General features: G+C 57.5%; 1 protein-coding gene across 1 annotated transcript in view; it reads left to right on the top strand.

The window, feature by feature from the left end:
• Positions 1-297: 297 nt before the first annotated feature.
• mcrip1 (MAPK regulated corepressor interacting protein 1) overlaps positions 298-19,296 on the top strand; it is a 34,161-nt gene continuing 15,162 nt past the window's right edge. The window contains exons 1-2 of the mRNA XM_063030589.1: positions 298-402; positions 15,929-16,053. Of these exons, the coding sequence (XP_062886659.1) occupies positions 395-402; positions 15,929-16,053 (133 nt within the window). The 5' untranslated portion in view covers positions 298-394. The remainder of the gene's footprint in view (positions 403-15,928; positions 16,054-19,296) is intronic.

Below are 19,296 nucleotides of genomic sequence, written 5' to 3'. Positions count from 1 at the left end.
GATTCTGAATTCCCTTCTCATATCCCCACACTTCCTCATTCCTACTCCCTCATCCCCTCCCCTCTTATCATCCAGCCCTCTATTCTCACCTCTCATCTGATGCCATCCCCTCCCCATCTATCCCCTCATTCCCACCCCTCATCTTATGCCTTTCCCTATCCTCATCAATTTCCTCATGTCATACCCGCCACGACCCCCATCTCCCTTTCCCTCCTCCACCTCTGCTCTCACCTCCTCAGCTGACGGAAGTCTCTCTCGGGCGCGCGCGGGATGCGGCGGCGATGACGCCATAGCCAATGGGCGGGGCGTGCACGGGAGCGCGCTTCAGCGCCGCCGCGACGGCCTGAGGGAGCGCGCACGGCTCGGGGAGAGTAGCGGAGCCGGAGCGGCCGCGATGACCAGGTGGGTCCCGGGTCGGAGGGCCGCGCCCCGATGTCCGGTCGACGGTCCGCTTCATCCTAAGCCGCTGCCGGGCGGATGACGGGAGTCTAACGCCCGCGCAGCGGCGACTCCCTCCCGAGGCGCTGCCCGGACTCGGACCCGGGCCTGGAGCCGCTCCTTCCCCCGGCACCGGCCCCGAACCCCTCAGTTCCAACGGCCTCGGCTCCTCTTCGCCGGCCGCTCCTCCTCCGTCTGATACCTCCTATTGTTACTGGGGCGACTCCTCTGTCAGCGCTGCGCCTCACCGTTGGACACCTGATCCACTTCTCCTCCTCCTCCCCCTCCTTCCCCCTTTCTACCACCCTCCTTTCCTCCCACTTCCCCCTTCCTCCCTTTCCTCCCTCCCACTTTCCTCTCTCCCCCTTTCCTCTCTCCCCCCTTCCTCTCTCCCCCTTCCTCCCTCCCCCTTCCTCCCTCCCCCCTTCCTCCCTCCCCCCTTCCTCCCTCCCCCTTCCTCCCTCCCCCTTCCTCCCTCCCCCCTTCCTCCCTCCCCCCTTCCTCCCTCCCCCCTTCCTCCCTCCCCCCTTCCTCCCCCCTTCCTCCCTCCCCCCTTCCTCCCCCCTTCCTCCCTCCCCCCTTCCTCCCTCCCCCCTTCCTCCCTCCCCCCTTCCTCCCTCCCCCTTCCTCCCTCCCCCTTTCTCCCTCCCCCTTTCCTCCCTCCCCCCTTCCTCCCCCCTTCCTTCCTCCCCCCTTCCTCCCCCCTTCCTCCCCCCTTCCTCCCCCCTTCCTCCCCCCTTCCTTCCTCCCACCCTTCCTCCCTCCCCCTTCCTCCCTCCCCCTTCCTCCCACTTCCCCTTCCTCCCACTTCCCCTTCCTCCCTTTCCTCCCTCCCACTTCCCCTTCCTCCCTTTCCTCCCTCCCCCTCCCTCCCCTTCCTCCCTCCTTCCTCCCTCCCCCTTCCACCCCTCCCCCCTCTCCCCTCCCTCCTCCCTCCCCTCCCCCTCCTCCTCCCTCCCTCCCCTCCCCCTCCTCCTCCCTCCCTCCCCTCCCCCTCCTCCTCCCTCCCTCCCCTCCCCTCCCCCTCCACCTCCCTCTCTCCCCTCTCCCTCCCTCCCTCCCCCTCCCCCCTCCCTCCCCCTCCCCCCTCCCTCCCCCTCCCCCTCCCCCTCCCCCTCCCCCTCCTCCTCCCCCTCCCTCCCCCCTCCTCCCCCTCCCTCCCCTCCCCCCTCCCCCGGTCTCCCCCTCCCCCTCCCATCCCCTCCCTCTCCCTCTCCCTCTCCCTCCCCCTCCCCCTCCTCCCTCCCCCTCCTCCCTCCCCCTCCCCCTCCTCCCTCCCCCTCCCCCTCCCCCTCCCCCCTCCCCCTCCTCCCTCCCCCTCCCCCTCCCCCCTCCCCCTCCCCCTCCCCCCTCCCCTCCCACTTCCCCCTCCCTCCCTCCCCTCCCACCTCCCCCTCCCTCCCTCCCCTCCCACTTCCCCCTTTCCTCCCTCCCCCTTTCCTCCCACTTCCCCCTTTCCTCCCTCCCTCCCCTCCCACTTCCCCTTTCCTCCCTCCCTCCCTCCCACTTCCCCTTTCCTCCCTCCCTCCCTCCCACTTCCCCTTTCCTCCCTCCCTCCCACTTCCTCTTTCCTCCCTCCCTCCCACTTCCCCTTTCCTCCCTCCCTCCCACTTCCCCTTTCCTCCCTCCCTCCAACTTCCCCCTTTCCTCCCTCCCTCCAACTTCCCCCTTTCCTCCCTCCCTCCCACTTCCCCCTTTCCTCCCTCCCTCCCTCCCACTTCCCCCTTTCCTCCCTCCCTCCCTCCCACTTCCCCTTTCCTTCCTCCCTCCCCTTCCACTTACCCCCTCCCTCCCCCTTCCTCCCTCCCCCTTCCTCCCTCCCCCTTCCTCCCTCCCCCTTCCTCCCTCCCCCTTCCTCCCTCCCCCTTCCTCCCTCCCCCTTCCTCCCTCCCCCCTTCCTCCCCCCTTCCTCCCCCCTTCCTCCCCCCTTCCTCCCCCTTCCTCCCCCCTTCCTCCCCCCTTCCTCCCCCCTTCCTCCCCCCTCCCTCCCCCCTCCCTCCCCCCTCCCTCCCCCCTCCCTCCCCCCTTCCTCCCTCCCCCCCTTCCTCCCTCCCCCCTTCCTCCCTCCCCCCTTCCTCCCTCCCCCCTTCCTCCCTCCCCCTTCCTCCCTCCCCCTTCCTCCCTCCCCCTTCCTCCCTCCCCCTTCCTCCCTCCCCCTTCCTCCCTCCCCCTTCCTCCCTCCCCCTTCCTCCCCCCTTCCTCCCTCCACCCTTCCTCCCTCCACCCTTTCCTCCCTCCCCCCTTCCTCCCCCCTTCCTCCCCCCTTCCTCCCTCCCCCCTTCCTCCCTCCCCCCTTCCTCCCCCCTTCCTTCCTCCCCCCCTTCCTCCCCCCTCCTCCCCCCTTCCTCCCCCTTCCTCCCTCCCCCTTCCTCCCTCCCCTTCCTCCCTCCCCCTTCCTCCCTCCCCCTTCCTCCCTCCCCCTTCCTCCCACTTCCCCTTCCTCCCACTTCCCCTTCCTCCCTTTCCTCCCTCCCACTTCCCCTTCCTCCCTTTCCTCCCTCCCCCTCCCTCCCCTTCCTCCCTCCTTCCTCCCTCCCCCTTCCACCCCTCCCCCCTCTCCCCTCCCTCCTCCCTCCCCTCCCCCTCCTCCTCCCTCCCTCCCCTCCCCCTCCTCCTCCCTCCCTCCCCTCCCCCTCCTCCTCCCTCCCTCCCCTCCCCTCCCCCTCCACCTCCCTCTCTCCCCTCTCCCTCCCTCCCTCCCCCTCCCCCCTCCCTCCCCCTCCCCCCTCCCTCCCCCTCCCCCTCCCCCTCCCCCTCCCCCTCCTCCTCCCCCTCCCTCCCCCCTCCTCCCCCTCCCTCCCCTCCCCCCTCCCCCGGTCTCCCCCTCCCCCTCCCATCCCCTCCCTCTCCCTCTCCCTCTCCCTCCCCCTCCCCCTCCTCCCTCCCCCTCCTCCCTCCCCCTCCCCCTCCTCCCTCCCCCTCCCCCTCCCCCTCCCCCCTCCCCCTCCCCCTCCTCCCTCCCCCTCCCCCTCCCCCCTCCCCCTCCCCCTCCCCCCTCCCCTCCCACTTCCCCCTCCCTCCCTCCCCTCCCACCTCCCCCTCCCTCCCTCCCCTCCCACTTCCCCCTTTCCTCCCTCCCCCTTTCCTCCCACTTCCCCCTTTCCTCCCTCCCTCCCCTCCCACTTCCCCTTTCCTCCCTCCCTCCCTCCCACTTCCCCTTTCCTCCCTCCCTCCCTCCCACTTCCCCTTTCCTCCCTCCCTCCCACTTCCTCTTTCCTCCCTCCCTCCCACTTCCCCTTTCCTCCCTCCCTCCCACTTCCCCTTTCCTCCCTCCCTCCAACTTCCCCCTTTCCTCCCTCCCTCCAACTTCCCCCTTTCCTCCCTCCCTCCCACTTCCCCCTTTCCTCCCTCCCTCCCTCCCACTTCCCCCTTTCCTCCCTCCCTCCCTCCCACTTCCCCTTTCCTTCCTCCCTCCCCTTCCACTTACCCCCTCCCTCCCCCTTCCTCCCTCCCCCTTCCTCCCTCCCCCTTCCTCCCTCCCCCTTCCTCCCTCCCCCTTCCTCCCTCCCCCTTCCTCCCTCCCCCTTCCTCCCTCCCCCTTCCTCCCTCCCCCCTTCCTCCCCCCTTCCTCCCCCCTTCCTCCCCCCTTCCTCCCCCTTCCTCCCCCCTTCCTCCCCCCTTCCTCCCCCCTTCCTCCCCCCTCCCTCCCCCCTCCCTCCCCCCTCCCTCCCCCCTCCCTCCCCCCTTCCTCCCTCCCCCCTTCCTCCCTCCCCCCTTCCTCCCTCCCCCCTTCCTCCCTCCCCCCTTCCTCCCTCCCCCTTCCTCCCTCCCCCTTCCTCCCTCCCCCTTCCTCCCTCCCCCTTCCTCCCTCCCCCTTCCTCCCTCCCCCTTCCTCCCTCCCCCTTCCTCCCCCCTTCCTCCCTCCACCCTTCCTCCCTCCACCCTTTCCTCCCTCCCCCCTTCCTCCCCCCTTCCTCCCCCCTTCCTCCCTCCCCCCTTCCTCCCTCCCCCCTTCCTCCCTCCCCCCTTCCTCCCCCCTTCCTTCCTCCCCCCTTCCTCCCCCCTTCCTCCCCCCTTCCTCCCCCCTTCCTCCCTCCCCCTTCCTCCCTCCCCTTCCTCCCTCCCCCTTCCTCCCTCCCCCTTCCTCCCTCCCCCTTCCTCCCACTTCCCCTTCCTCCCACTTCCCCTTCCTCCCTTTCCTCCCTCCCACTTCCCCTTCCTCCCTTTCCTCTCTCCCCCTTTCCTCTCTCCCCCTTTCCTCTCTCCCCCTTTCCTCCCTCCCCCCTTCCTCCCTCCCCCCTTCCTCCCTCCCCCCTTCCTCCCTCCCCCCCTTCCTCCCTCCCCCCTTCCTCCCTCCCCCCTTCCTCCCTCCCCCCTTCCTCCCTCCCCCCTTCCTCCCCCCTTCCTCCCTCCCCCCTTCCTCCCTCCCACTTCCCCCTTCCTCCCTTTCCTCCCTCCCACTTCCCCCTCCCCCCTTCCTCCCCCTTCCTCCCCCCTTCCTCCCCCCTCCCTCCCCCCTTCCTCCCTCCCCCTTCCTCCCTCCCCCCTTCCTCCCTCCCCTTCCTCCCTCCCCCCTCCCTCCCTCCCCTTCCTCCCTCCCCCCTTCCTCCCTCCCCTTCCTCCCTCCCCCCTTTCTCCCACTTCCCCCTTCCTCCCTTTCCTCCCTCCCACTTCCCCTTCCTCCCTTTCCTCTCTCCCCCTTTCCTCTTTCCCCCTTTCCTCTCTCCCCCTTTCCTCCCTCCCCCTTCCTCCCTCCCCCCTTCCTCCCTCCCCCTTCCTCCCTCCCCCCTTCCTCCCTCCCCCCTTCCTCCCTCCCCCTTCCTCCCTCCCCCTTCCTCCCTCCCCCCTTCCTCCCTCCCCCCTTCCTCCCTCCCCCTTCCTCCCTCCCCCTTCCTCCCTCCCCCCTTCCTCCCTACCCCCTTCATCCCTCCCCCCTTCATCCCTCCCCCCTTCATCCCTCCCCTTCATCCCTCCCCCTTCATCCCTCCCCCCTTCCTCCCTCCCCCCTTCCTCCCTCCCCCCTTCCTCCCTCCCCCCTTCCTCCCTCCCCCCCTTCCTCCCCCTTCCTCCCCCTTCCTCCCCCCTTCCTCCCCCCTTCCTCCCCCCTTCCTCCCCTCCTCCCCCCCTTCCTCCCCCCTTCCTCCCCCTTCCTCCCCCCTTCCTCCCCCCTTCCTCCCCCCTTCCTCCCTCCCCCCTTCCTCCCTCCCCCCTTCCTCCCTCCCCCCTTCCTCCCTCCCCCTTCCTCCCACTTACCCCTTCCTCCCTTTCCTCTCTCCCACTTACCCCTTCCTCCCTTTCCTCTCTCCCACTTACCCCTTCCTCCCTTTCCTCTGTCCCCTTTCCTCTCTCCCCTTTCCTCTCCCCCCTTCCTCCCTCCCCCCTTCCTCCCTCCCCCTTCCTCCCTCCCCCTTCCTCCCTCCCCCTTCCTCCCTCCCCCTTCCTCCCTCCCCCTTCCTCCCCCCTTCCTCCCTCCACCCTTCCTCCCTCCACCCTTTCCTCCCTCCCCCTTCCTCCCCCCTTCCTCCCCCCTTCCTCCCTCCCCCCTTCCTCCCTCCCCCCTTCCTCCCCCCTTCCTTCCTCCCCCCTTCCTCCCCCCTTCCTCCCCCCTTCCTCCCCCCTTCCTCCCTCCCCATTCCTCCCTCCCCTTCCTCCCTCCCCCTTCCTCCCTCCCCCTTCCTCCCTCCCCCCTTCCTCCCACTTCCCCTTCCTCCCACTTCCCCTTCCTCCCTTTCCTCCCTCCCACTTCCCCTTCCTCCCTTTCCTCTCTCCCCCTTTCCTCTCTCCCCCTTTCCTCTCTCCCCCTTTCCTCCCTCCCCCTTCCTCCCTCCCCCCTTCCTCCCTCCCCCCCTTCCTCCCTCCCCCCTTCCTCCCTCCCCCCTTCCTCCCTCCCCCCTTCCTCCCTCCCCCCTTCCTCCCTCCCCCCTTCCTCCCTCCCCCCTTCCTCCCTCCCCCTTCCTCCCTCCCCCCTTCCTCCCCCCTTCCTCCCTCCCCCCTTCCTCCCTCCCACTTCCCCCTTCCTCCCTTTCCTCCCTCCCACTTCCCCCTTCCCCCTTCCTCCCTTTCCTCCCTCCCACTTTCCTCCCTCCCACTTTCCTCTCTCCCACTTTCCTCTCTCCCACTTTCCTCTCTCCCCCTTTCCTCTCTCCCCCTTTCCACTCCCCCTTCCTCCCTCCCCCTTCCTCCCTCCCCCTTCCTCCCCCTCCCCCTTCCTCCCCCTTTCCTCCCCCTCCCTCCCTCCCTCCCCGCTCCCCCCTTCCTCCCCCTCCCCCCCCTCCCTCCCTCCCTCCCCCCCTCCCTCCCTCCCCCCTCCCTCCCTCCCCCCTTCCTCCCCCCCTCCCCCTTCCTCCCCCCTCCCCCTTCCTCCCCCCTCCCCCCTTCCTCCCCCTCCCCCCTTCCTCCCCCTCCCTCCCCCCCCCTCCCTCCCTCCCCCTTCCTCCCCCCTTCCTCCCCCCTTCCTCCCCCCTTCCTCCCCCCTTCCTCCCCCCTTCCTCCCCCCTTCCTCCCCCCTTCCTCCCCCCTTCCTCCCCCCTTCCTCCCTCCCCCCTTCCTCCCTCCCCCCTTCCTCCCTCCCCCCTTCCTCCCTCCCCCCTTCCTCCCTCCCCCCTTCCTCCCTCCCCTTCCTCCCTCCCCCCTTTCTCCCACTTCCCCCTTCCTCCCTTTCCTCCCTCCCACTTCCCCTTCCTCCCTTTCCTCTCTCCCCCTTTCCTCTTTCCCCCTTTCCTCTCTCCCCCTTTCCTCCCTCCCCCTTCCTCCCTCCCCCCTTCCTCCCTCCCCCTTCCTCCCTCCCCCTTCCTCCCTCCCCCCTTCCTCCCTCCCCCCTTCCTCCCTCCCCCCTTCCTCCCTCCCCCTTCCTCCCTCCCCCCTTCCTCCCTCCCCCATTCCTCCCTCCCCCTTCCTCCCTACCCCCTTCCTCCCTACCCCCTTCATCCCTACCCCCTTCATCCCTCCCCCTTCATCCCTCCCCTTCATCCCTCCCCCTTCATCCCTCCCCCCTTCCTCCCTCCCCCCTTCCTCCCTCCCCCCTTCCTCCCTCCCCCCTTCCTCCCCCCCCCTTCCTCCCTCCCCTTCCTCCCCTCCCCCCTTCCTCCCCCTTCCTCCCCCCTTCCTCCCCCCTTCCTCCCCCTTCCTCCCCCCTTCCTCCCCCCTTCCTCCCCCCTTCCTCCCCCCTTCCTCCCTCCCCCCTTCCTCCCTCCCCCCTTCCTCCCTCCCCCCTTCCTCCCTCCCCCCTTCCTCCCTCCCCCCTTCCTCCCTCCCCCCTTCCTCCCTCCCCCCTTCCTCCCTCCCCCCTTCCTCCCTCCCCCCTTCCTCCCTCCCCCCTTCCTCCCTCCCCCCTTCCTCCCTCCCCCTTCCTCCCACTTACCCCTTCCTCCCTTTCCTCTCTCCCACTTACCCCTTCCTCCCTTTCCTCTCTCCCACTTACCCCTTCCTCCCTTTCCTCTCTCCCCTTTCCTCTCTCCCCTTTCCTCTCTCCCCTTTCCTCTCTCCCCTTTCCTCTCCCCCCTTTCCTCTCCCCCCTTCCTCCCTCCCCCTTCCTCCCTCCCCCTTCCTCCCTCCCCCTTCCTCCCTCCCCCCCTCCCTCCCCCCTTCCTCCCCCCTTCCTCCCCCCTTCCTCCCCCCTTCCTCCCCCTTCCTCCCCCCTTCCTCCCCCTTCCTCCCCCCTTCCTCCCCCCTTCCTCCCTCCCCCCTTCCTCCCTCCCCCCTTCCTCCCTCCCCCCTTCCTCCCTCCCCCCTTCCTCCCTCCCCCCTTCCTCCCTCCCCCCTTCCTCCCTCCCCCCTTCCTCCCTCCCCCTTCCTCCCACTTACCCCTTCCTCCCTTTCCTCTCTCCCACTTACCCCTTCCTCCCTTTCCTCTCTCCCACTTACCCCTTCCTCCCTTTCCTCTCTCCCCTTTCCTCTCTCCCCTTTCCTCTCTCCCCTTTCCTCTCTCCCCTTTCCTCTCCCCCCTTTCCTCTCCCCCCTTCCTCCCTCCCCCTTCCTCCCTCCCCCTTCCTCCCTCCCCCTTCCTCCCTCCCCCTTCCTCCCTCCCCCCTTCCTCCCACTTACCCCTTCCTCCCTTTCCTCCCTCCCACTTCCCCTTCCTCTCTCCCCCTTTCCTCTCTCCCCCTTCCTCCCTCCCCTCTCCCTCCCCTTCCTCCCTCCTTCCTCCCTCCCCCTTCCACCCCTCCCCCCTCTCCCCTCCCTCCTCCCTCCCCTCCCCCTCCTCCTCCCTCCCTCCCCTCCCCTCCCCCTCCACCTCCCTCTCTCCCCTCTCCCTCCCTCCCTCCCCCTCCCCCTCCTCCTCCCCCTCCCTCCCCCCTCCTCCCCCTCCCTCCCCTCCCCCGGTCTCCCCCTCCCCCTCCCATCCCCTCTCCCTCCCTCTCCCTCTCCCTCTCCCTCTCCCTCTCCCTCCCCCTCCCCCTCCTCCCTCCCCCTCCCCCTCCTCCCTCCCCCTCCCCCTCCCCCCTCCCCCTCCCCCCTCCCCTCCCACTTCCCCCTCCCTCCCCTCCCACCTCCCCCTCCCTCCCTCCCCTCCCACTTCCCCCTTTCCTCCCTCCCCCTTTCCTCCCACTTCCCCCTTTCCTCCCTCCCTCCCCTCCCACTTCCCCTTTCCTCCCTCCCTCCCTCCCACTTCCCCTTTCCTCCCTCCCTCCCTCCCACTTCCCCTTTCCTCCCTCCCTCCCACTTCCCCTTTCCTCCCTCCCTCCCACTTCCCCTTTCCTCCCTCCCTCCCACTTCCCCTTTCCTCCCTCCCTCCCACTTCCCCTTTCCTCCCTCCCTCACTGCCACTTCCCCTTTCCTCCCTCCCTCACTGCCACTTCCCCTTTCCTCCCTCCCTCCAACTTCCCCCTTTCCTCCCTCCCTCCAACTTCCCCCTTTCCTCCCTCCCTCCCACTTCCCCCTTTCCTCCCTCCCTCCCTCCCACTTCCCCCTTTCCTCCCTCCCTCCCTCCCACTTCCCCTTTCCTTCCTCCCTCCCCTTCCACTTACCCCCTCCCTCCCCCTTCCTCCCTCCCCCTTCCTCCCTCCCCCTTCCTCCCTCCCCCTTCCTCCCTCCCCTTCCTCCCTCCCCCTTCCTCCCTCCCCCTTCCTCCCTCCCCCTTCCTCCCTCCCCCTTCCTCCCTCCCCCTTCCTCCCTCCCCCTTCCTCCCTCCCCCTTCCTCCCTCCCCTTCCTCCCTCCCCCTTCCTCCCTCTCCCTTCCTCCCTCTCCCTTCTTCCCTCTCCCTCCCTCCCTTCCTCCCTCCCTTCCTCCCTCCTTTCCTCCCCCCTTTCCTCCCCCCTTTCCTCCCCCCTTTCCTCCCCCCTTTCCTCCCCCCTTTCCTCCCCCCTTTCCTCCCCCCTTTCCTCCCCCCTTTCCTCCCCCCTTTCCTCCCTCCCCTTCCCCCTTTCCTCCCCCTCACCCCTTTTCCTCCCCCCTCACCCCATCCCTCCCTTCCTTCCTCCCCCTTTCCTCCCCCCTTTCCTCCCCCCTTTTCTCCCTCCCCCTTTTTTCCCTCCCCTTCCACCACTCCCCTTCCCCCCTTTCCTCCCCCTCACTCCCTTCCCCCACCCCCACGCCTCCTTCCCCCCACACCCGCCCCTCCTTCCCCTTCCCCCTTCCCCCACCTCCACCCCATCTCACCTCACCCCCCCATCTCACCCCTCACTCCTGCCCCACCACCCTGTCTTCTTCCTCTGCCTTTCCCCCTCCGTCCCTCCCTCACTCGTTCCTCTTTGTGTCCCTCTTCCTGACCTCCCCCATCTCCCCTTCCCTCCCTCCCCCCATCTCATCTGTGCCCCTCCTTCCCCTTTACCCCAACCCTTTCTTCCCCCCCCGCCTTCGTACCCTCGCCCTCCACGTTGACTATGCTCCATGTCGACCTTTCACAGCCTCTTCTGCTCCTGTGTTGCCTGAACTTTTGTCCTCAATATTCACCCTATTCATTTCTTGGATTTTAAGCTTTGAAGTACAGTTTTGTGTTCCAGTATATTCCAAGTATTTTTCTTCTGCGCAAACTTTTTTATAAACCAAAGCACCTTTGTCTATTGATTTGTTCCGTCTACTGCGTATGATCCTCAGCTCTTCCATCTGTCTTTAATTTAGGTGGGAATGTTGCAGGAATTGTGTTTACGCACATGGTGATTAGAATACAGTGTGCCTTGCTGAATTGTATCGTGGAGGCCAGAGAGCTTTTAATGATAATAAAAAAAGTGTTTTTCTAAGAATGATGTTCTAAGCAAATCATTAAAGCACATGGGTGGACCCAGGGAACTGGTTGAAACTGGTATGAGAAATGAACTGCTGGAGGAACTCATCAGGTTGAGCAGCATCTCTGGGGAGAAAGGAATTGTCAATATTTTGGGCATGGCCCCTGCGTCAGGACTGAGGGTGACGGGACGATGACTCGTATGAAGTGGAGATGGGGGGGGGTGGCGGTGAGGCAGGGGCCGGTATGTGATGGATGGACCAAGTCAGGTTGAAGTATAAAAAGGCAGAATGAGCACGAGAGGGCACAGAAAGGATTAGCTTCATTCGTCACATGTACATCGAAACATGGAAATGTGTTGTTTCCATCAATAACCAGCACGGTCTGAGATGTGCTAGTGGCAACCCGCAAGTCTTAGATACCCACTCCTACACTGGCCCACTCACACACTGGTCACTCCATATTATTGTACGTTCTATTTATAGACTGAGTTGTCCCAAACACACTTTTTAAAAAAAAGTTCCTAGAGCCCATGATGGAGCTGGCTGCGTCTACAACCTTTTTTCTCGATCCTCTGCATTGGACCCTCCTTACCAGTGATTCAACAAGTCAAAATACTCTCCACAGTACGTCTGTAGACATTTGCTCGAACCTTTGCTGATACTACCAAATCTCCTCGAACTCCTGATGCCTTCTTTATAATTGCATTCATATGTTGGGACCAAGACAGATCCTCAGAGATGCTGACACCCAGGAACTAGAAGCTTTTCATCCATTGCTGATGTGAGATGGTGTTCACGGACCCTTTAGAAATCTGATGGCAGAGGAAGAGAAGTGGTTTTTTGGGTTCCTGAACATTCTGCTTGATGTTAGTGCAAAGAGAGCGTGTCTCAGATGGGATGATGCTCTTTAATGATGGATGCTGGCTTCTTGATGCAGGAAGGGTTGTGAATGTGATGTAATTGGCTGAATCTACAACCTACTGCAACCACTTCTGATTCCATCCATGGGAGGTTCCATAGCACGCTGTGATTTAACCAGTCAGAATGCTCTCTGCTGTACATCTGTAGAAATTTGTAAGAGTCTTTGGTGAAGTATCAAAGCTCTTGAAACTCCTGATGAAGTATAGCTGCTGGTGTGCCTTCTTTGTGATTGCATTGATATGTAGGGCCCAGGATAGTTCCTTCGAGATACTGATCCCTGGGAACTTAAAGCTGCTCACTTTTTCCACCGCTGACCCGTCAATGACTTTTCCAAATTAGACTCCATCAAATTTAACAATGAGCTTTTGCTTTGACAACTGTTAAATTGTGGTATTTTGACCAGTCGTAAATTTGGAATAGGTTTATTATTGTCACATGTACTGAGGTAAAGTGAAATGTTTGTCGTTTATACTGTGCGTTGAAATCAAATCAAATGTGGTGTAGTACAAGAAAAAATAACAATGCAGAATAAAGTGTAACAATTACAGAAAAAGTGCAGTGCAGGTAAACAACACTGCGAGATCATAACGAGATAGATTTTGAGGTCGAGTCCATTTATCATAGTGAATGGGCCAGTGAAGCTTCATTGAACATCACTGCATAATGGAGTGAATGATATCAGAATCAGGTTTAATTTTACAGGCGTATGTTGTGAAATGTGTTATGCTGCAGCAGTTCTAGACAGGTCACTGGTCTGAGTGCTACTGGTACCATGTAACCCGATACTACCTGTCGCATGGTCGGGTGGTCCGCGACTAAACCGGCTCCCCCACCAGGCTTGCCTGATGAGGAGGGTGGCTAGACACCCTGCAGGACGAAAAACAAGACCTGTCAAAGGGCGGATGAACCCTCTCGTAGGGTCAACGGCCATCTAGCAAACACGTGCCGTGAAGCGCGGAAAGGGCATCCCTTGCATCGAAGCTTGGTCTGGCCATTCACTGCAGCGGAACTTGCCCCAGCCGTCTTGGACCCCACCATGCCACTGGATCCAGGAGGGGATGTCGAGAGGGTGGGTCTGGACCTGTGCAACCCCCTACGCACCTAAAATCTACTCACGCACACGCTGTTCCTTTCTGAGGAGTGGGGTACCACCCCAATAACTGACTGAAAGGAACCATCATCATCCCATGGGATGAACAGCCAGAAGAAGAAGATACTGCAGCAGTACATTGCAATACATAATAAAAGCTGTAAATTGCAGTAAGTGTGTGTGTGTGTGTGTGTGTGTGTGTATAGTTAAGTAGTGCAAAAAGAGGAAAGAGGAAATAGAAAAGCAGTGAGGTAGTGTTTATGGGTTCAATGTCCATTCAGAAATTGGATGACAGAGGGGAAGAAGCTGTTCCTGAATCATTGAGTGTATGTTGTCAGGCTCCTGTACCTCCTCCCTGATGGTGACAATGAGAAGAGGGCCTGTCCTGAATCATTGAGCATGTGTCGTTAGGCTCCTGTGCTTTCTTCTTCATGGCAGCAGTGAGAAGAGAGCACAGCCTAGATGATGGGGGTCATTGATGATAGCTACTGCTTTCTTGCAACAGCACTCTGTAGATGCGTTCAATGATGGAGAGGTCTTTACTTGTGATAGACTTGGCTATATCCACTACTTTCTGTAGGATTTTCAGGCTGCATCTATGGAGGGAATTAACCAGTTGACGTTTTGGGCCGAGACCCTTCACCAGGACTAGAAAGGAAGGGACAACAGCCAGAATAATAGGATTGGAGGGTCTCAGCACAAAAGGTCAACTGTTTATTCCCCTCCATAGATGCTGCCTGGCTTGCTGAGTTCCTCCAGCATTTTGTGTGTGTTGCTCAGAACCTGTCATTAATTTATGAGGGCCTGAAAGGTGAGGTTAAACTTGAAGAAGCTCTCTGGGATGCTCAAACCTGTGTGGAAATACCATGTAACCATCAGCTTCAAATGTATGGCATGCTGTGTCTTGTATGTGCTCCAGTATAAATTTTAGCAGATCTATCTCCCAACCTGCGGAGGTGGAAACTGATTTCTGAAGAGTTGATACTTGTTACTTCTGCTTTTAATTAAATATCACAGGAGGGTTCAGAAATACTTTTGACTCAAGATATTTTCTCTTTACATTGTACCCGCTTGCCAGTGATTGTGCTAGATTGGCACTTTGCTTGCACATTAATGGTCCTTCAACCTGATTGGCCAGGGAGATGGTGCTGGGCCTGTTCACAGGACCACGGTGCTTTGTGGAGGGTTGCCTGTGGTTTGCTGTGTTGACAAGTGTACACCTTAATGGTTGGTCAATTTAGCACTGCTCAGCTGCAAGCTTGGATAGTATAAAGAACATACACTCAGTGACCATTTTATTAGGATCATCCCTACAATCTGTGCACCTCATTAATGCAAATATCTAATCAGCCAATCACATGGCAGCAACTCACTGTGTAAAATCACGCAGACATGGTCAAGAGATTCAGTTGTTGTCCAGATCAAACATCAGAATGGGGAAGTAATGTGATCTAATGACTTTGACCGTGATATGACTGTTGGTCCCAGACAGTGGTTTGAGTTTCTCAGAGGCTGCTGATCTGGGATTTTTCACTACAACAGTCTCTTAAGAGTTTACAGCGAATGGTGGGAAAAACCGAAAACATCCAGTCAGTGGCAGTTGAAAGAAGCTGCAGAGGGTTGTAAATCTAGTCAGCTCCAACTTGGGTACTAGCCTACAAAGTACCCAGCACATCTTTAGGGAGCGGTGTCTCAGAAAGGCAGCGTCCATTATTAAGGACCTCCAGCACACAGGGCATGCCCTTTTCTCACTGTTACCATTAGGAGGTACAGAAGCCTGAAGGCACACACTCAGCGATTCAGGTGTGCAGAAGAGCATCTCTGAATGCACGACACATCGAACATTGAATTGGATGGGCTACAGCAGCAGAAGACCATGAACCTACACTCAGTGGCCACTTTATTAGGTAGAGGAAGTAGCTAATCTAAAGTGGCCTCTGAGTGTTCAGGCCTGTGGGTTAGGGGTAGGCTTCCTGTCTACCCAGAGAGAGTTTTCACCCCACCTCGCTTAATAAGTATCTACTTCCTCTGCATCTTGAAAGAGAGAGTTCCAAAGACTAGTGACAATCAAATGAGGGGAAAAATAAATTCACCGCCATTTGTCCAAAATGGACAAGAATTAGAACAAGAAAATAGAAATTGAACACACTATACACACTCCGCAGGTCGGGCAGCATCTGTGGAGAGAGAAATAGTTAAAGCTTCACATTGGTAACCCTGAAAGTGTGTTTCAAAATTTGATCTTTAATTATCTGAATGAAAGTTTTGGTTTACAATTAAAATGGATGGGGCTGTTTGTTTCCCTTTATTTGAGTTGATGCCTGCTGAGGTTTATAGTTATTTAACAGTACCTTGGATTTATGAATCTAATCAGACGCGGATGTGGATTGATGTCGTTAGATAAGGAAGGGGGCCTGCAGATGTGACCTTCACCTGATTGAGAACTTAGCGCTGTACATGGACTATTTCTCTGTTCACCTGTTACATTATTTGAGGGACTTGGGGTAAATTCTGTAAATAGGTGGATGTAGAGAATTGTAATTGGATATTGCTGTCTGTGAATAAATTCCAATCCACAGAAGGCTGCTTTATGCACTGTTGCTATGGTGATGGGGAGCAGGTTACTCCTGTGTGTCAATGTGTGATTGCAGAATGAATACTGGAAGCTTTTAAGTGATGTATCTGATGTGAATTCCTCATCAGAAGGGCCAGTTCACTTTGGAATCAGTTTTGATGCCTATTTCTAAGCTAAACTTCAAATTAACGAATCCAAAATCAGGCAAATTGCACCATTTTAAAATCAATAAATCACAACTAGTGTAAATCTGTACTGTACCTCCTCCCAGCTTGTTTGTAATTACCAAATGCTTAACAATAGTAAGGATTGTTCCAAAGTGCTGCTTAAAATTGTAAATGAGCCATCTTGATCCTAAAGGTTTGAGTTTAAAGCTGTGGAGTTATTGCAAGCTTAAAGCTGCTTTGTCAAGAGTCTGAGAGACTTTTCTACCTACTGCAACTCATTTGCATAGAAAAGTTATATTTAAAACAGGGAGATGACATTTCCTGCACAATACCAGTGATACTCTTGTTGCAGGTAGCTATGCTGTTTCGCCATTTTGTATTAAAAATGGTCTTATTCATGTGCAACATGTCACGGTATTTCAGTTTTCGGATTCATAGTCACAGGAATCTTCCAACTCAGAGAATATGGCAACTTTGTTCAGGCGTACTTGTCGTGTTAGAAACTTGAGTTAGCTGAGCCATGATTTAGATGATTGATTGTTGGATGATTTCATAATTAAATCAAGAGTCCTTGAGATCAGATGATTTTTTTTTTATTTACTGCCTAAACGTGATCCTAATCTCTGTCTCAGCTCACCTGCGTCAAGAATTGTTTATAATGGCAAACGAAACAACGGACCCCGGTCTCCGACGAACACCGCACCACAGGAGATGTATACACCAGCACATGAGGAAAATGTCAGATTTATACATGAAGGTATGTTGAGTTTGGTGTGGCTGCTGTCTTACTTTCAATAAAGACCATCATTATTGGAAGCTTATATGGAAGTTTGTTTTTCATATTCTACCTTCTGTACTCAGAAGAGAAAACTCCAGGTGCTCGTGGTGTTGTAGCTGTTTGGGGTATGAAGTTTCACCCTTATGGAATTCTCAGAGCGCTGCCCAAAAACTTGAGTGACACAGAGAAAGTGTTGGAGGAATTGTTCCCACGCTGCGTATCTAAATAAATACATAATCTCAGTCAGGCAGCGTCTATGGAGAGGAATAAACAGTCAGTATTGCAGGCTGAGACCCGTCATCAGGATTGGAAAGGAAGGGGGCAGAAACCATGATGAGAATGTAGGGGAAAGAGTACAAGCTAGCGACAGGTGAGGGAATTCTTCCATGATCCACTGTCCCCTCCTATTAGGTTCCTTCTTCAGCGCTTTACCTCTTCCACCTAACACCTTCCAGCCCATTACTTCATCCCCCTTCCCCCACCCACATACCTTCTCTCTTACCTCGTCTCACCTCTGAGCTGACAGCTTTGTCTGGCTTCTGCCCCCTTCCTTTGCGGTCCCGATGAAGAGTCTTGGCCTGAAATGACGATTGTTTATTCCCCTCCACAGATGCTGCCTGACCTGCTGAGTTCCTCCAGCATTTTGTGCGTGTTGTTCAAGATTTCCGGCGTCTGCAGAATCACTTGTGTTTATGTGTGCCCAAAAATTTGAGATGCCCAATAAAATTTGCTCCCCACTTCCTAAACCATGAGCCTTGTGTGTCAGAGGAAACACTGGCAGACAGAGAGTGGCAACACTGCACTCTGAGACCTCCTGGGACTGCAGAAGGCACGGCAAAGGAGGGCGCTTGGCTGTGACTACCAATGTAATCTATGCAGTGATGCCGTGTTGAGATTTATTCCCTACACTATTGAATGACCAAAACTAAAAATTGACAAAACCTGTTGTTTCTTTTACGTGAGCATTGTGCATCCCCCAAGTCCAATGCTGGTCTCAGCTATTAAATAATAGGGGCGGGCACTTATTTCAAAAGGCGATGGCTCAAAAAGCTGGCATCTGTCTTTAAGGACCACCTTCACCCAGGACATGCCCTCTTCTCTTTGCTGCCATCAGGGATGAGGATGAAAGCACACTCTCAACGTTTCAGGAAAAGCTTCTTCCCTCTGCCATCAGATTTCTGAATGAACATTGAACCCATGTGCACTACCTCAGTATTTTTATATTCTTTGCTCTCTTTGTGCACCGCTTTAATTTTTAAATTGCCTTGCAATGTACTGCTGCCACAAAACAACTTGCAGTACTGTTCAAAAGTCTTAGGCACGTATGTATAGCTAGGCTCTTGCACAGCACTGTATTTGTCAATGTGGAGCGGAGAGCAAGTTTGTAAATCTGATGGGAGCAGAGGATGTTGGGAATGGCGAGGAGTGTGGGACAGGTGGCAGAGAAGGAGTGTCAGGGTGGTGGGGTGGCATGGGTGCAGATACACTCAGCCCAAGACACCAGACAAGGTCATTTGATTCCAAACAATTGGTTTCTTGATCATTACAGAATGTCTCTCTGGTGCTTTTTGCTCCCTCCTCTCTCCCTGCTCCTTTCCCACTCTCAGTCCACAGTACATATCAAAATCAGGTTTATCATCACGCTCACATGTTATGAAATTTGTTATTTTTTGCAGCAGCAGTACAGAGGAATACATGAAGTTACTACAGTACTGTGCAACACACATCAAAGTTGCTGGTGAACCTGACGAAGGGTCTCGGCCTGAAACATTGACTGTACCTCTTCCTAGAGATGCTGCCTGGCCTGCTGCGTTCACCAGCAACTTTGGTGTGTGTTGCTTGAATTTTCAGCATCTGCAGAATTCCTGTTGTTCGCGTTTTTTAAAATACAGTACTGTGCAAATGTTTTAGGCACTCTAGCTACATGTGTGCCTAAGATTTTTTACACAGTACTGTATTTCACGGCATATGCCAGTGATAGTAAACCTGATTCTAATACTAAAATGAGAGAAATACATTCCAAAGGAACGCATCTCCACTTATCACATGGGATTCAATGGGAAAAGCGGGTTTGAATTACAGAAAATTTTCAAGAAACTCAACCCCTCTGCAACATTCCCTGTATTGCTTTTTTAATGCTGCGCAGACCAGCCATGCTCTGAGCGGGAAATTTTTACACAGCCTGAAAACTGAGTAGCACTTTAAATTTTTTTTAATAATATGCATACTGTGAATATTTAGAATGAAAATTGAAAATCACATACTTTTGATTTTATTAATTGAGGGGTATAATGAAGTACAGTACAACAAAGAAACTCCTTCATGTTTTGTAAACTTTTTCTAGCAGCGTGCGATTTCAGCAGCGCGGCAACAAATGCTGTGCGCGCGGGAGCATTTCAATTACAGTGTGGCCGCGCACTGCCCCTCTGTAATGCGGGGTCGCCTGTATGTTAGCATGAGTTGTTCAATACCTGTAGATGTTGCAGGAAAAAAAGGCTGTTTAAAAGGTCTGCCCGTGATTCATCCTGACGTCAGTGCAGGGAATTTTTGATGCTTTAGTTCAGTTCCTGCAGTAATCTCTCTGGCGTTCTTTACTTTATAAATGCATCAGTAACAACAGCTGAATTTGACTTTACCATGGTAATTCTTGGTTAGGCTATTGAGCAAAAGGAACACCCGAGTTTGGGCAACACACATCAAAGTTGCTGGTGAACGCAGCAGGCCAGGCAGCATCTCTAGGAAGAGGTGCAGTCGACGTTTCAGGCCGAGACCCTTCGTCAGGACTAACTGAAGGAAGAGTGAGTAAGGGATTTGAAAGTGGGAGGGGAGGGGGAGATGCAAAATGATAGGAGAAGACAGGAGGGGGAGGGATGGAGCCGAGAGCTGGACAGGTGATAGGCAAAAGGGGATACGAGAGGATCATGGGACAGGAGGTCCGGGAAGAAAGACGGGGGGCGGGGGGAACCCAGAGGATGCGCACGAGGTATATTCAGAGGGACAGAGGGAGAAAAAGGAGAGTGAGAGAAAGAATGTGTGCATAAAAATGAGTAACAGATGGGGTACGAGGGGGAGGTGGGGCCTTAGCGGAAGTTAGAGAAGTCGATGTTCATGCCATCAGGTTGGAGGCTACCCAGACAGAGTATAAGGTGTTGTTCCTCCAACCTGAGTGTGGCTTCATCTTTACAGTAGAGGAGGCCGTGGATGGACATGTCAGAATGGGAA

The sequence above is a fragment of the Mobula hypostoma genome, chromosome 22 (genome assembly GCF_963921235.1).
Source record: "Mobula hypostoma chromosome 22, sMobHyp1.1, whole genome shotgun sequence".
Lineage (NCBI taxonomy): Eukaryota > Metazoa > Chordata > Chondrichthyes > Myliobatiformes > Myliobatidae > Mobula > Mobula hypostoma.
Note: the sequence above shows the minus strand (reverse complement) of the source record. Positions and strands in the feature narration are given on the sequence as shown.